A 17252-nucleotide genomic window follows, 5' to 3' on the forward strand; every position below is an offset into this window, starting at 1 on the left:
TTCAGCAATCCCAGGAATATTCAGCGAAGGCTGAGCCTCCACTGGCTTGAGGAGTCACTGCAGTCACTATGCATCTGGCAGCCCCTCCTGCCTGGCCCTGAACCGTCACACCAGAGCTCCCCCACAGCATGTGTCCCCAGGGACTGATGGGCAGAGTACAAAGGACAGCAGTTTGTGTGCATAAGAGATCTGCCCTGAGAAATCAGCTTTCAGCACCTTGCATACCAACTGGGTGACCTCGAGCAAGTCACTTATGTTCCTTAGGCCACCATTTCATTGTTTGTAAAATGGAGATAAAAAGAGAAAACGTAGAGCCTAGTGCACCTGGCCCAAACTCTGTATTTATAATAAGGGGGAAAGGTTATTGAAAGAATTAAATTAAATAACTTGGGGAAAAAATCCTTAGAGGATACAACCCAATGCCTGGCATATAATAGCTGTAATTATTAGCTCTAGTGCTTATTATCATCCCATTCCTCACATTGTAGCCTTATCTCAAGACCTTCTCAAGCCCCAGGAACCTCTGGGACACTGACAGCCACACCTATGTGACGCAGGTCCCGCCACCATCTTCCACACCTGTGTCATCCAGCGTGGCGGCCACTAGCTACATGTGACCATTTCAATTTAAATGATGTAAATGACATTTTTAATCCAGTTCTTCATTTATGCTAGCCATATTTCACATGCTCATTAGCCACGTGTGTTTCATGACTACCATGTTGGGCAGTACAGAGGTAGAGCATTTCCATCATCGCAGAAAATTCTACCGCGCAGCACTGCTTACAGGGCTGAGAATCCATTTCTGACTCCCCACTGCAACCGCACCCGATAAGGTCAGTCTTCTCTAGCTAGCTTCAGTTCAACCTGCAGCAGCCCGAACCTCGGGGACCCAGGTCAATTGCAGCTCAGAACAAGAAAGGATAAGAAGCTGAGTTGATTGAGACATGGCACCAAATGTCTATGTCATTGCTATTGACCCTCAAAAAGACGAGCGCCAAGGAAACATTTGTTTTCAACCAGACTTGAGGACCTTAAAAGTGGGTGCCATATACTACTAGTTCTTGGCTTCTCAGTGGTTGATCGCCATGTTTTATTGTCAGTTTTTCGGCTTTAAACAAGAAGGTATTTTTTTAACTGAAAAAAAGGAAGAAGATGCCCCTGCAACTGATGTGGAAAGAAGCATTAACACCCCCAAATTTTTTACACCTTTGCAAATAAACAAGATCTAACATTGGCTGACTATGAATGCTACTTGATTATTGTGGTCATCTGCTACAATTAAAGAATATGACTGGTTAACTTATCATAGAGACTTAAATATAAATTTGAAATGGATACAGTCTTCCTGGCTAATAATTTACTTCTAAATACCATCCTATTTAGTAGAGAAAATAAGAGTAGATAATATTAGAGAAAATAATATACTTATTACTCTTACTGAACTACATAAATGTAAATTCTTATGCCTTTGAAATGTGTATGTGAAATATGGGAGTTTTAATCATTTTATAGCCACAGGCATGAAATAATTATACCACTGAGCCTTAAATATATTGGAAAACGTGTGGAAACATGAAACTTCTAACACTGGCATACGGGTTTTTAAAACCCACTTGTGATATGTCTACCAAAACACATGTATGAGTGTTCATAACAGCATCACTTGTAAAAGTCTAAAACTCAAAACAGTCCAAATGCCAGTTAACGGGAGGATAGATCAATTGTGGTATATTCATACAAGGAAAATTCCATGGCAATAAAAAATGACCTATTGGGGAAAAAACCATTAGCGTGGCTAGATGAGTAACAGACATTATACAGTGGGAAAACAGCAACACAAAGACACATACTTCATCCCCTTATCTCATTTATTTGAAGTATAAGACTAATTGATGGTGATAAGTTAGAATAGTGGTGGATTTGACAGAAAGGGGCAAGAGGAGACTTTTGACAGTATTTGGAAATGTTTTATTTCTTGGTCTAGGTGGTAGTGACATGGATGGGTCCATATGTAATTTTATCAAGCTGGGTATTTAAGATATATGCACTTTTTGTACTTAATATATGCTATACCACAATAAAAAGGAAAAGATGTGAAGAAATTTGTATTTAAAATGATATATTTTGGGGTGCCTGGGTGGCTCAGTCAGCTAAGTGTCTGCCTTCGGCTTAGGTCATGATCCCAGAGTCCTGGGATGAGCCCTGTGTCTAGCTTCCTGCTCAGCAGGGAGCCTGCTTCTCCCTCTGCCTCTGCCCCTCCCCATGCTTGTGCTTGCGTGCGCGCCCTCTCTCCTTCTCCCTCCCTCAAATAAATAAAATCTTTGAAAATAAATAAATAAAATGATATATTTTCATTTTGCTAGAAAGTCATAGCTTACGATCTGATTAAATATGATGTGGAGAAAGATGAGCCTGTGCGAGATGGAAATGGATATTGCATCAGAGTTCCCAAAGGTACGGGAGAGTTTTGTTCAGTTAACCTGGGTTTTTTCTTACCTTTATCAAGTGACTATTAAGAACTAACATATCATTGCTAAAATGAATGCGTGGTAAAATTTTTTAGAGTGGGGGAATAAAAGAGATTTATTTAAGTACCCTCAGAAATAGTTACAGAAATTCCAAAAGGTACTAATTTACCACTACACGTAACATAATTATACTTTGAAACCTAGCTTAACAACTTCCTGACAATGGGGTATTTTGTGGAAAGGAATATGTAATTATGGTTGCAAAATATAGTTTGCTTTAGAGGGTCTTTACCTTCAAGCTTAACATACTGTGCATTTGTCTAATGATGTGTGTAAATCATTATTCAGTAAAATACTAGCATTTTTAGAATTACAAATGTGTGGCCACATAGAATTCTGTACTTTGTACAGTGTCTATACATGTGTATCTGACGTGTATGGATACACATGTACATGGGCATGGAAAGGGACACTTCTTACAGCCAGCTTGTTGCCACTGGATTGTATGGCAACAGTTGCTTGGTTTGGTTGGTTGGTTTTTTGGGTTTCTTTGTTTTTTGTTCTTTAGCATTCACCACTTCTTAGCATTGTGTTATTTTGCTCCAAAGCTAGGCATTTTTTCATGTTTCTATCAAGGAATGAAAAAAGCAAAGTTGCTAAGGTAAAATTCTCATGACCTCTGTCACTCTCGCTCTAGGCATACCCGACACGTTCCAAAACCCCCTGTTACAGCCAGACTTCACACACTTAAATATATATGGCAGGGAAGGATAGGTTTTTAAAAGAATTTTCTTAGTTTGGTGTTATTTAGATTTTATTTTTTTTAAGCCATGGGTTAGCCACTTTAATATAAAATGTGATCAAAACCCAATTACAAGAGTTCAGAAAAGCATAGGAAAACCAATGAGTTTCAACTTTATTACAAATTTTAAAATCTGGGCGTAGTCTGAAAAAAAAATATATGCTAATTTCAGCCCAGGGTTAATTTAATAACTGGGGCAATGTCCATTGGTAGAACTTAGGGTTATGCATATGAGGGATATGCATATCTTCTGTAAAATGAGATAAAAATTATTTTGAACATAGTCGCTTTTCAGAGAATTTTAGGATCCACTTGCAGAACAAATATATATGGCGCTTCAAGATCTAGAATTTGGAAAATCTGTGCATTTGGTCAATCAAAACAGATTGAAAGAGAATTTTGTAAGTTTATATCTTGGAAATGCTGTAAAATTAAGATGGAATGATGGGGCTATTTCACTTGTGAGTTGTATTAGGTTGTGGAAAATTAAAGATTGAGGTAAAGGAGAAAATATCTTCCATTTGTAAGTTCAAAAACTGATTCCTAATAATATATGCAAATTATTGAAATGATAAGCATCTGAATGTTGCCACTGTACGCAGAAAATGAGATCAGCTTTGTAAATGATTTCTAATAAAGGTAACTGAAAATGCAACTTGAACAACATTGCACTACATTTTTCTGAGGGCATTTTAATTATAAAAAAAGCCAGTCTTTAATTTTTTCATTGTTGAAGACAGGCTTAGTACCAGCCCCTGTAAGGTTAAAAATGGTATTTGAAAAAAAAAATTAATTCATTAAAATAAATTAAAAATGGTATGTGTAGCAGGTTTAAGGTCCATGTGTGAAGATGCCCATTTTTGAGTGTATGGCAACAGTTTTAAGAGAATGTTAATCATAAAATTTGCCTACTGCTTGCACATAAAATAACAATTTACTTTCTTCTGTCTTAGGTGAAGTTGGACTCCTTGTTTGCGGAATCACACAACTTGCGCCCTTTAGTGGCTATGCTGGAGGAAATACTCAGACAGAGAAGAAAAAACTGAGAGATGTCTTTAAGAAAGGAGACCTCTATTTCAATAGTGGCGATCTCTTAATGATTGACCATGAAAATTTCATCTACTTCCATGACCGAGTTGGAGATACTTTCCGGTTGGTTTCTTTGAATTACTGAGCCAAAAAACAAACACATGCACAATTTGGCTGACTCCTAAATTGGAATTACATTCTACTTTGGCTACGATGCTCTATTTCCTTCTATCTCTTGGCATGTCAGGTCGACCTTCTGTATTCCCAGAAAATAAGGAACAAAACACAGGAAGTGTCACTCTGCAATGCACAGACAGACAACTTGCTTGAGCAACACCAGATGAGAAAAAGGCAGAAAACCTGTGCCCGATTTTTGGAGCCTAATATTCCATCCAATTTCTCTCATTTATCCTCAGTTATTACCAGACACTCGTAGGACAGCCAGGAATTTTCACACTATTTCCAATCATGGGGAAATCAAATGTAAACTTTCTTCAGATAAAATCAAATGTAAACTAATGTGAAGCTGATCTAGCTGAAGAGGAGGTGAAGGGTTCTGAGCCCCGCCTGTTTCCCTCCCTCCCACGCTCCAGCCCTAACCAGGTGGTTTCCCACAGAAACCCCAGTCAGCACCATGAAGTTTGAATAACACCAAGAAGTTACAATAAGACCATGAAACTAATTCCTAACTGCAGCATGGTCCTCCAGCCTCATGACACTTTGGTTTAATCAGCTTCCTTCCTATGTAAGCTCCCTGAGGCCAGGCCCTGTGTCTGCTGGTTCACTCCCAGCACCAAGCACAGTGCTTAACACACATGATTACTTTTTGCATGAATGTATTGAGGAAGGGATGGAAGGTGTCTGGCTGCAGTAGGAAGAGCAAGAATGTGAATGAGGAGAACCAAGCTCCTAAGCTCACCTCTTACTCCTGACCAGCTGTGCTATCAAGGCAGGTAGGCTTTCTCAACCCCAATTCCTTCACCCACGAAATGAGGGTCCCAGTGATCTTTCCATCTCTAGTATTCCCTGACTCAGGATCCATATGATTTTATGCCATGATTTTATGCCAACTTCATGTTGATCTAAAGAATTTTTAAATGTAAGACAAATTTTAACTCTTTATTAAGTGGAAAAGTAGCACCTGATTGGGCACTAACATTATAACCTCCCTGCAAATAAAGTATATCTTCTATTCAAAGCTTTCCCTTTGCCATGAGACCCTAAAATACAAGGACAACATTCTATTAAATTGAATTAAATAGCAACCAAAGTTAATAAGAAAAGTGAGAGACCTAAACACAACAAAAAGTCATTGAGACTTATTTTTTATTTCCTGGGCCTTTCTTAGGCCAAACCTGTATTTCGACATTAGAACAACATCATTCTTTGTATCATGTTTCATGTGGTGAGATTGGAATTTCACATTTTATTATTTTAGCCTATGCCTTTGTGTTTTGTTTCTCAAGCAGGATGCCTCCCCATGACTGAGTTGTGGGGATTTGGGGAAAGAGATGGGAAAACGGGTGCAGACACCCTCCAGCAGTCTGGAGATACCACCTGCCCTGTCATGGCAGCCTGGCCAGGGCCCACTGGTAACCTCTGCTAACCTTGCCTTTTCTTCCAGCTGGAAAGGGGAAAATGTGGCCACCACTGAAGTTGCTGATACAGTAGGACTGGTCGATTTTGTCCAAGAAGTAAATGTTTATGGAGTGTCTGTGCCAGGTATGCACAGAATATTATAAGTCTAAATGTTATGCCTAAACCCATACAGGAACTGAACATAATTTTAACCCCAGAGCAAAGTTTGTCATCCCTTTTGCCCGCCAGCTGGAGAGTCAAACAGCTCTTTCAGCCACCTGGGAGTAAGGGGCTGATGTCTGGTTTATATTCCACTGTAAATCAGCCAGGTCAGTACATCTGAATCTGGCCTCCTTCTGTGGTTCAGCTCCCCAGCTGTTCTTGGGCTCTCGGGCAAGCCAGATCTCTCCAAGATACATGGTCCCACACTGCATTTGGCACACCTCAGGAAAAGATGTGTCAGGCTTGATAGCTGGGAAATGATCCCTTGGCCTCTGAACTGGGAATCACAAATAAAAACAAGTAGAGTTGCTAGGAGAAAAAACTGAAAAGGAGCTGACTTTGTCCAGACTTCTTTTAAAACAGGTCCTTGACCTCAGCCCACCCCATGAGTTTCAGAATCATCACACAGAGTGGGATCACCACGCCTTCATCTGCAGATCTGCCTCTGCTAGCAGAGTGGGGAGTGCTGAGGTCTGACTTTGGGTCCTTGGCTCCAGTACCTGCTGGCTATTGGACTTTGGGCAAATCACTAAAATTAGTGGTAATACCAGCCCTGCTGTTGAGATTGTCAAGAGAACTCATTCATTTCAACTACATAAATACTAAACACCTATTTACCAGAGGTACCCATGAGTATTGTCATGAGAAGAAATCATTTTAATTATAGATGACAGAGAAGATTAAAACCTCCAAATCACTGTCCAAATATCAGGTGCTAGGGAGATGATTAGCATTCCCTCAGAACTCAGTAGTTGGGAGTTTCACCTATTTTCAAAATGGAAATCCAAAAGTCTCTCTTTCCTGAGCTGTGATGGTTTCCATGACCTTGTACTGTCTCTTATTTTTTAAAGAATATTTGAGACTTTCTCCTCCCTGTTCCTCTCCAACCCTATGGCAATGCCACGATGGGAAGTACAGCCGCATCTCAGGTCACAGAGCGTGAGGGGTACAGCACGCTTCTCGTGTTGGAACGTGGGCTGAATTCACCCAAGGGCACATGTCCTGGTTGTCTGCCGTCATGGCATGCTGGGCTCTCACAGACCCCACCTGAAATGTTGCATGCACTTCCAAATGTGGATTTAGGTAACAACACAAAAGAATGTGTATGAGAAGTTGAGAGAATCTGGGGAATGGAATGGAAGGATCGAATCCACTGCTCTTCAGAGTGGGATCCCTGGACCAGCAGCAGCATCACGCGGGAGCTTGTTCACAATGCGAATTCTCAGGCCGACCCCGGACCTACTTACTGAATCCGAATCTCTGGGGTGGGGTCTGGGCAGCTGTCTTAACAAACCCGCCAGTGATTCTTAAAAACAATGAAGTCTGATTTGGAGGTGATGAAAATGTTCTAGAACTAGATGGATGATAGTTGCAGAATGTTGTGAATGTACAAAATACCAATGAATTGTGCACTTTAAAATGGCTAAGATGATGAATTTTATGTTACATGTGTGTGACCACAACTTTTTAAAAACACTAAATTCTGAGAAGCACTGAAGCCTCGTCCGGCCAATCATCAGAATCATCTGAAGAACTTTTGTTTTAAGTTTTTATTTAAATTCCAGTTACTTAAGGTACAGTGTAGTATTAGTCTCAGGTGTACAGTATAGTGATTCAATCTGGAAAACTTTTTAAAGCCAGATCTAATGGATCAGAACCTCTAGGGTTTGGGACTCAGACTCTTCATGTCTTCTTTTAATCCCCAAGTGACTCTAACAACCAATAAGGTTTGGGAGTCACCAATCTAGAACAAAAAGAAGAGGAAGCTAATGGTTTTCAAATGATTGTAAGGCAGTCAGGTAGAACTAGGAACAGGTGTGCAACACCAGGGAGCAAACTTTAGCCTGAGACGCCTCCTATAACCAGAGACGGACAACAGAAAAGCCTATCTCCTGAGGTGGGGAATGCCCCACCGACTGGGGTGTGTAAAGGAGCTGGATGTCCTATGAGAATTCTTGCAGCATTAAAAGATTAGAGATGAACTGAGAAGTAGTGTCTCTCGGCTTTCAGAGTCTGATTCTCAATGCCACGCCTGTGGCTGGCTGGCCTGCCAGGCACACAGCCAGCTCCATTCCAGCCTAGAAATGTGGCAGGGCTATCTAGAATAAGCCAGTCTACCAGAGTGATTCTCAGCAGCCAAGAGCTCAGCAAGACCTTCCCACATCTCAGCTTTGGACCAGGAAGGTACTCCAAAGTTTGGGTCCAGTTGACATTTTTTAGGTGTCACACCAGAACTTCCCAGCTACTCTCTAGAACTTTTTGTTCTCAGTAGAACTTTCTGCAATGATGAAAATGTTCTATGTCTGCACTGTCCAGTATGGTAGCCAATAACTACCACATGGCTGCTAAGCACTCCAAATGTGGCTAGTACCACTGAGGAATTGAATTTTTTATTGGATTTTATTATAATTAATTTTACTAGCCAAATGTAACCAGTGGCTACCACACTGGACAGTGCAGCTCTAGAGAGACTCTGGCCAGAAGAGCTGTAAACTGGAGCTGAACTGACCCCAAACCAACCCCTGGGAGCCGGGGCAGAGACTTGAGACCCAATAGGACTATTCGTGTCTCAGTTGGGCATTGCCTCTGTCAGAGCAAGAGGCAAGGAGGCAGTCAGTGCTCAAGATTTCTGTTGCATCAGCCTCTGCCTTGATTCTAAAAGAAGCTTACCTGAGACATTCGAGATTCCGGAGACGGGTGCTCTCAAAACAGAGCTACAAGGGACCCCTAGAGAAAGAGAGCCCGGTGCCCTTCCTCCCTCCTTCAGCTAAGAGGCAAATTGTATAGGGGTGCATTTCCTTTCTTTTAATGTTCCCTCTTGTTTCCTACCTTCTTTAGAGCCACAGGTAAGCACACAATCACCATGGGAGAGGTTTCGAAAGCTGCGGCCCAGGTGACGAAGGACGGCTCCTTCCCCTCTCTGATTACAGCTAAGTAGTTCAGGGAAGTGGACCTAGACTCCCGCTGGGTCTGCTGCATCAGGTAGAAGACGTATTAAGACCTAATTACCACTGTCCTCACAAGAAAACAGTATAGGAATTGTTCTAAACTCCTCTCCACTTACGTTGCTGCCTGACAGGGAGGAAAGAACTGCTGGATCTGCTGTCTCAGTGGAGACATGGCCTCTTTGGGAATAAAGCTTATCAACGGGAGGGCCCACAGCAGCTCACCTTGCGCCTCCTGTCACCCTTCTGACCCACAGCTTCTCTGAAATGCAGAGAGGCGGAGCTATTAAGTATCTTGATTAAATAAATGTCTCAAAGGTGCTGTTTGTGCCCAAGCACAACAGACCTGACGCTGCACCCCGAGCCCAGTGGTTCATGACAGCAGAGCAAGGACTTTTCACAGGAGTCCAAAAAACAAAATTCCCTGAGCCACAAGTGGGACCTGTCTCCCATTCAGGTGTTTTCGTGTAGGCCACTAAGAAGGATGACCTCGACAAGCACTGTCTGACTCTGCCTATTATTTGCTGTGTGAGCTTGAACAAATCCCTTCATGTCTTTAAGCCTCAGGTTTTTTCCATCTGTAAAATGGAGATAACATTTCTACTTCTTCATAAGGCTGTGGTGAGGGTTAAATGGGGTAGTCCATAAAACACACTTAGTATAGGGTCTGGCATGTGATAAAGATTTAATGGGGGCCCCTGGGCGGCGCAGTCCATTGAGCGTCCGACTCTTGGTTTCAGCTCAGGTCATGATCTCACGGTCTTGGGATCGAGCCCCGAGTCAGGCTCTGAGCTCAATGAGGCGTCTGCTAAAATTTCTCTCTCCCTCTCCTTCTGCCCCTCCCCACTCTCTCTCTCTCTCTTTCTAAAATGAATAAATCTTTAGAAAGAAGATTTAATCAGTGTATAGCTCTTGTTGTTGTATTCACCTTAGAATAACTTCAACATATATCTGAAATAAAAATTCCAACTATCCAAAAGAAACCCATGTTGTAATGTTCTCAGTCCCCTCTTCTTTGAACTAGGAAAGCATCATAAATAGGACAACACGTCTAATATTTTCTCACTTTATTTCTAGGTCATGAGGGTCGAATTGGCATGGCTGCGATCAAAATGAAGGAAAACTATGTATTTGATGGAAAGAAACTCTTTAACCATGTTGCCGATTACCTGCCCACTTATGCAAGGCCCCGGTTCCTTAGAATACAGGTGAGAACTCTTGCTCTCTAGTTCAATTATCCTCTCTCTTGGAGACCGCTGTCTCTTAGGGAACAACTGCCTTCTACCATGGTGAACCTATTAGCCATATTTTCACTAACCCTAACCTGGAAGCTCAACAGGAAGCGGAAATATCAGAAAATAGAACTAGCGGAAGCCAAATCCTGATCCCTTGTCCCCTAAAATGACAGACCAGTTCACTCAGCAGCAGTATTAGCAGATAACTCACAAAGTCTGTGTTTGACGAGGCATGACAGACACTTAAAATAGAAATGCTCCGACCCTCCTCTTTGTTGTTTCCAGTTTTAAAGAATGGAAAAATCCACTGAAGTTCTACACCTTTCTAGGGTGTGAAATTTAATTGGGCATCATTAGCCGTTTTGGAACTATCAAAAGCTTAACTATCACCATCAGAGGGATTTTTTTTTTCTTTCACAAGCATTAACCCGTTGGTTAGCTTAACACTTCACTTTTGGACTGTGAGCTCTATGATTCTATAGCTGAAGACTTGAGAAAAGAAATATTAGATTACCTGCTACTGCGGAAGTTACAGGGTTATTTCTGCTGATGTTCATAAAGCACTGACATTTGCTTTACTACGAGAATGGTTGAGAGACATGAACATTGAAATACCCTCAGATCAGCCATCACCTAGCAACTGAAAAAAAAATCATCTGTGTGTAGATGATCCCTAGCCCCACCCCACCATAAATCAGGATATTCTAGTAACTCCTGGAGCTCAATAAGCAGCTCTGCTCTGCCTTTCACACTCCACAGCCCCTCATGCCCCACAGGTGATTTTAAAGCCCCAGAGGAATGAAAACAAGCCCCCCCCACCCGCCCCGTGGAGCTTCTGTAAACAGGAGATATTGATACGTGGAACTGCCTTTCACAGCTTCCACCTGAGCCCGAGATGCCTGTGGGTTGCCAGCCCTCCGGCCCCACCTCTGCCCCTTGCCCTGAACCCTCATCTGTTTACACAACACTCCAACAATGTGGACTGTTTGCTGTTTTTCAGGACACCATTGAGATTACCGGAACTTTTAAACACCGCAAAGTGACCCTCATGGAGGAGGGCTTTAACCCTGCAGTCATCAAAGATGCCTTATATTTCTTGGATGACAAAGCAGAAATGTATGTGCCGATGACTGAGGACATTTACAATGCCATAAATAATAAAACTCTGAAACTCTGAATATTTCTAAGAGGCTAATTCACATTTCCAGAAAGAAACTGAATGAACCTAGTACAGCCACTTGATGTAATCCAACCTTAATTTGATTGAAGATTACAAGATGTAATTTTTTATGCATTCCAATAAGGGCTTTTTAAAATTACACCTGAACCTTTACATGTGAAAATATTTAGAGATAAGTATTTTTCAATTCGCACCTTCCATTCGTATTTGCAGATCAAGCTTGTTAGAGGGTGCATTATTTTTTTAAATATATAATAAAATAGATGAATGCCAACAGATGCGATGGCATTGTCTCTTTCCTGACTTTATTCTAAATGCAAACCCTGAGCCTAACAGCCTCATTGGTAACTTTTCACACGTGTCCTAACTCATAATGATAATGGCATTCTAGGTAAAAAAAAAAAAAAATGGCAAGAAGTTGAAAGGTGAGGGGGCTGGGTCACTAATGAACAGTCCAGTGGAAATCCAGCTCCAGTGTGAGGCCAACTCTCCCCTCCTAATAGCATCCAGGCCCCTGTCTACAAACTGCATTCTCCAGCCCGTGAGAACGCCACCTAGAGTCTTTGAAGGAGCCTAAGCCAACAGCATCAGAATTATATACGTAGAAGGTGTTAGTAGATATTTTTTAACTTCATCTAGGATTGTACACTCAAGTGTCTTCAGGATTCACATTAGTAACGGGGACGAGGGAATCAAGTTACGAACGTGGCAAACATGAGGGTAGCCACTACTTAGCTTCAGTTGGCTGATTACTGTCATGTGGGAATACAGCTCAGGTACTTCTAAGATCTGATTATTCAGAAAACAGAAACCCAGCTATTCATGGGAACCCCCTAATCTTTTTAATGTGAAGGCTCAGATTTTATAGGACTTCCACATGCCTGAACAAAATGTATCTGTGGACCAGGGAAGTCCCAGATCTCCGGTTAGTAACCCCCAGTCCCACGTGCTCCTCAAACCTGAGCTGGTTTCACTCCACAGCCAGTCTCCTGCCAAGCAGCCTGTTTAAGCACCTAGGCCCCTTGGGCATGATGCAAGAAGGTTTGGAAATTTTGAAGAGCTCTTGCAGACAGGCTCTTTCTCTCTACACTCAGCCGGCTCCCTTCCTGAGGAGAACTCCTTACGCTCTGCCTCTGTCAGTTGTACACAGAGTCTTAGGAGCAGGTCCCTCGTAGTGGCAATCAAGACAACATGTTCTTTCCTAGAGCTTATCCTAGGAAACGGGAACAGCGTAGTAACTAAGTCCATGTCCAAAAAGTGTAATCCAAGTTCACTCCCGCCTCCCTAAAAGAAATGGAGTTTCCTTCCCTAGAGGACTTCTTCAGATGACCAGGAGCTGGCAAGGAGCCCCAATTCTCCCCCAGTTTAACCCTCATAAGGCCCCAGGAAAACATATTCGGGGATCCTCAATGATAGATGACAAGAGAGGTCACCACCCCCACCCCCAACACAGTTGTAGAAATATTGATTAAACTCTCTCCGTGTTTTTAAGTGACTAAGACTCATGACCAGAATCCCTGCCCCCACTCATTATGCCCAGTGATGAGTAATGCCTGAGCACTTAATATGCCTAAGGGATTTGAGGATGGCCTCGGAAAACTCCAGATACTCCTGCGTCTTTGTGAATTTTGCCAACAGTAACGTTGTTGCTTGTATGTCAGCACTTAGGAATTTTTGCAAAACTCTAAATATCTCTGCCTTTGCTGTGCTGACCTCCCAGGGACAATTTGAACCCAAATGATGGGAGAGAACATGACTTTTGTTTTCGAAAATATCACATTGTGCAATTATGTGACTTCTGATCTTGTTAAAGTAGATCTGGTTGCAAGGAGAGGTTATGTCAAAGGGTGTGTTCTCAGATAAGGGTCAGCATTTACACTGTTAGCCAGAACATTAGTTTGCCTGTAACCAGAGGCTACTGGGGCCTGACCACCTTTGAGCCAGGTTTTAGACTTTCCAGTTGGATAGTCAGAAACTCTCCCTCCCGGCCGGATGGCTTTCTCAGTCTCCCGCTTCCCCAAAGCTCTGTGGTTCTGGCCAGGTACCACAGGTCCACTGTGATGGGTACAGACGCCAGCACAGTGGCCTCAACACCTGGGTTCGCGTGTGTGTACATCAAAGTAAGCCATTACCTGTGACAGATAATCAGTTTTAAAGACCAATATTTCTCTTTTAGAAGGGTCACAAACTATGCCTGTAAAAACATCTGCACGAATCATCGTTTGAAAGTACAAGTGGATTATTTTTTAAAAACGTAAGCTGATATCCATGTAAATCAATCAATAGGTCTCCAATTTCAAACATATTGTTTGGAAACCTGTAGTCAGTGCATAGATAGGATGTTCCAGCCAGCAAAATAATTTGGGGATAAAACTAGGAAATGTCAGCATGAAAAATGGAAGCAAATGAGAATCACTATAAAAATGGATAAGATTAGCCAAGTGAAGTGACATACCCAAGAGATGATTTGTTCACATGTTGTTCATTTGCACATCCACTCAAGCATTTTGTGGGTGCCTGCTATGGACCAAGAGATGAGCTGAGCACTAGTGTGATAGTTCTCCAAGCCTCTATGAGGAAGGAAGTCAGGTCAGACCTTCAAGGAAAGCTGACTGGAAAGACCCTTAGAAAGAAGTGTCAACATGAAACTTTATGCTCTTGATAAAAACTCTCTCCTTGACCAAACTCTAGCCGGGCTCCTCCAAGCCATCTTGTTGACCACGCCTCAACCTTGGCCTGTAAAGACTTGGACAAATACTAACATAGGCTCCAACAGCTCAAGGCCACAACCCTAGGATGACCCTGGCTCCCCTGAAAGTACCTGACTATGAAAAATCAAGGCTGACAAAAGGTATTTACTGTTGGTTCCACCCAACACTTGAAGATGGGCCTGTTTCCCAGCCCCTATGGGGGGGATAGAAGTCTAACTTCACTAAGCACCAGTTAGCAAACCCGGATGGATTTCACGTGGACCTATGCCCTCTTCCTGCTTTTTGTCATTTTTCACTTCCCTGACTCTACCAAGACCCTGCTTGCCTCCTTCCCACTCATTCTCCCTATAAAGTGCCTGCTCACCTCCAAGTTAAAGTTGAGTCTACTTTATCCTGGACCCTTTTCCCTACTGCAACAATATATTACTGAGTAAAATCTATCCTTACCACTTTAACTAGCATCCAGCTTTGTTTACCTTTGACAATGTTAATATAACCCATTTCAGAGCCATCTCAAATAGGAAGAAAACAGGTTTTGACCTATGAATTAACTGGGCAAGCTGCCTGGGAGGACAGCTTTTATTTGACAACAGCGTCCAGAGAGAAAATGTACAAGTTCCAAATCTAGAGAGGGAACTTTGAAATGTACTGAAGGACTGGGGAGGGGGGGGCCTGCTGGACTGTGAGCTTCTGATCAAGTACAGCACGGTGGAAATAGCATGAGTTTTATCAAAGACAAGGAGACCTGGCTTTGCCCACTTACAAGCTTTTGTGACCTGGGGCCGCGGTCTCCTCATTTATAAACTGTGAGTCACAGTGCCTACCTCAAACTGCCTGCCTTCTTCATACCAAGGGCTCCTCCAAAGTCATTCTTTCAGAGTTAAATCCACATCCCAAAAAGGAGAATCCATAAATACATATATTTAGGCTCCAGGATATGCTCTGATGAATTAGTCAATGTCTCAGTGGTCAATTAAGTCACACAAGATAGTTTTTCAGGGACAAGTACAATTTATTTCTATAATATATTTCATATCACAAGCTGAACCACAGAAGCTGCCTGTCAGTACACTTCCTGGGGTCCTTTCTCTCTGACCAGATGGCTGGGGCCCTCTGTACCATGCTGCCTTAAGCTACCCATTTGTATCTTGTCAAGGGTCATGAACCTCTGTGAGAATCTGATAAAGTGATGGGCTCTCTCTTAAGAAAAATGCACATACACATAAGCACACAAATTCAGCATACAATTTTGAGGGGCTCAGCAACTCCCTGAAACACATTCTTGGATTCTGGCTGAAACCCCTGGTCTAAACCATCGCCTGCAGAGGGCAACAGGGCAACTGGAGCCCACACTGAGAGCTGCATTCTGGAAAGCTTGGGACGCTGTAAAACTTGATGAGTTTTTTGAAGGCACTTTTCTTTAACATCATCATCTCTTCTGGGAACCTAGAGAAGATTCTGGCCCTGGAGGAGCCACCATTCTTCACAGAGCCATCCGCAGGCAGTGGCTTCTGAGCACTCACAGGCATGCTGTTGCAACTGAAGGAACGCACAGCCTTCTTCTTATTTTGCACAGACAAATAATTGAACAGGAAGGAGGATAGCTTGTGCTTGGTGACGTCTGTGGCCTCTTCTGAAAAGCAGTCGTCATCAAGTGGGTCCAAGAGGGTTTCAAGATGGCAGCTGTCTTCCCTTTTCATAGGACTGGCCCCCACACACTGAGGCTGCTTGATGATCTTCCTGGCCTGGGCTTGGTCATAGCCTGCCCCATGGGCAGACTGAAGGGACATCCCATTGGCCAAGGCTCTGGGGCCCGTGGTTTGGGGGATGAGGTTCCCAACCTGAGGGCTAGGTTGGGAAGTACAGTGCTGACTCAGGATGAGAGTAGCAGCATCTCGAATGAGATTCCAGTCTCTCAGGATGTCCCCTCTGGTGGTGAACTGGGATGTCACAGTGAAACGGATGATCAACTTGTCCTGGATAGTGGCCGGGATGAGGAAGAGACGGCCAGCTTTAGCTAATTCCTTTAATACACTTTCTGTGAGACAATTAGGACCCTGTTTGAAGAATAAAGAAAAATGACGTCTGTGTCATATCCCCCCCCCCCAAGCATCCCCAGAAGCCCAGTATTTATAGATCCAAGAGGCTGAACAACCACCAAATAACATAATTATAAGCCATGGGAGATGGCATTACCTTTAAGCGAAAAACCACCAGGCCAAGGTGCCTCTTGGCAGGGATTTCAAAGAAAGGGTCATTTCTGACCAGAGACTCAAAATATTTTGCCATTTCAGTGCCCTAAAATTGTAAATATAGAGAGAACTGAGATTAATAATCGGCAAGGGACAATTCTGCATAAAGTTTCACACTGCTAAATGGGTTTAAATGTGACACCTTTGAACCACAGAGTTCTGAATGGCTTCTGCCTGATTTTCTTCTCCATTTGATTTAGCTCATATTCCAAGCTGGAAAACCTCCCGTGAGCAATGTCCTATTGCTTGTCACATCAGATCCACCTCAGGAATTCATTTCTGAGGGCTCTCTTTCAACTCAGCCCCAGAGCCGGAATGCATGTGCTTTGCAATCAATGCAATCTGGCCTCATATCCTGGCTTCACAGCTTTCTGACTGGTCCAGGTGGCAAGCGAGGGCCAAAACCCAGCCCAATCTCTGCATTCCCATCCAGATAATTTGTACAGGCTGTATCTGCCCAGAGGAAGATTCTTGTTTTCGCAGTATGTAGAGGCACCATGTGGGCTGTCAAAAGCCCTGCCCTTATCCTAAGCCTACATCTTTCCCTTGCCTCTCAAACCTTTTCATACCTTATACCTCACATGTTGTTTCATTACCCCCTCTTTTTTTTTTCATTCCACAGAGAATATATTTTTATACATCCTCCCTACATACATCATTGAAAACTCTCAGGGCGCCTGGGTGGCTCAGTCAGTTGAGCACCTGCCTTTGGCTCAGGTCATGATCTCAGGGTCCTGGGATGGAGCCCTACGTCAGGCTCCCTGCTCAGTCTCCCTCTGTGTTCTCTCTCTCTCTCTCTCTCTCTCAAATAAATAAATAAAATCTTG

General features: G+C 42.8%; 2 protein-coding genes across 2 annotated transcripts in view; one reads left to right on the top strand and one right to left on the bottom strand.

Annotated features, from left to right (window-relative positions):
* The window catches only part of SLC27A2 (solute carrier family 27 member 2), a 51739-nt gene extending 40003 nt beyond the window's left edge, over window positions 1-11736 (top strand). Inside the window, exons 6-10 of the mRNA XM_025884584.2 lie at window positions 2367-2457; window positions 4227-4425; window positions 5927-6024; window positions 10125-10255; window positions 11283-11736. Of these exons, the coding sequence (XP_025740369.1) occupies window positions 2367-2457; window positions 4227-4425; window positions 5927-6024; window positions 10125-10255; window positions 11283-11459 (696 nt within the window). The 3' untranslated portion in view covers window positions 11460-11736. The remainder of the gene's footprint in view (window positions 1-2366; window positions 2458-4226; window positions 4426-5926; window positions 6025-10124; window positions 10256-11282) is intronic.
* A 3428-nt stretch (window positions 11737-15164) lies between these two features.
* HDC (histidine decarboxylase) overlaps window positions 15165-17252 on the bottom strand; it is a 21166-nt gene continuing 19078 nt past the window's right edge. Inside the window, exons 11-12 of the mRNA XM_025884043.2 lie at window positions 16370-16471; window positions 15165-16230 (exon numbers count right to left, since the gene is read on the bottom strand). Of these exons, the coding sequence (XP_025739828.1) occupies window positions 15481-16230; window positions 16370-16471 (852 nt within the window). The 3' untranslated portion in view covers window positions 15165-15480. The remainder of the gene's footprint in view (window positions 16231-16369; window positions 16472-17252) is intronic.

Source organism: Callorhinus ursinus, unplaced genomic scaffold, assembly GCF_003265705.2.
Source record: "Callorhinus ursinus isolate GAN/ISIS: 27379988/994484 unplaced genomic scaffold, GSC_fseal_2.0 scaffold25, whole genome shotgun sequence".
Taxonomy (NCBI): Eukaryota; Metazoa; Chordata; class Mammalia; order Carnivora; family Otariidae; genus Callorhinus; species Callorhinus ursinus.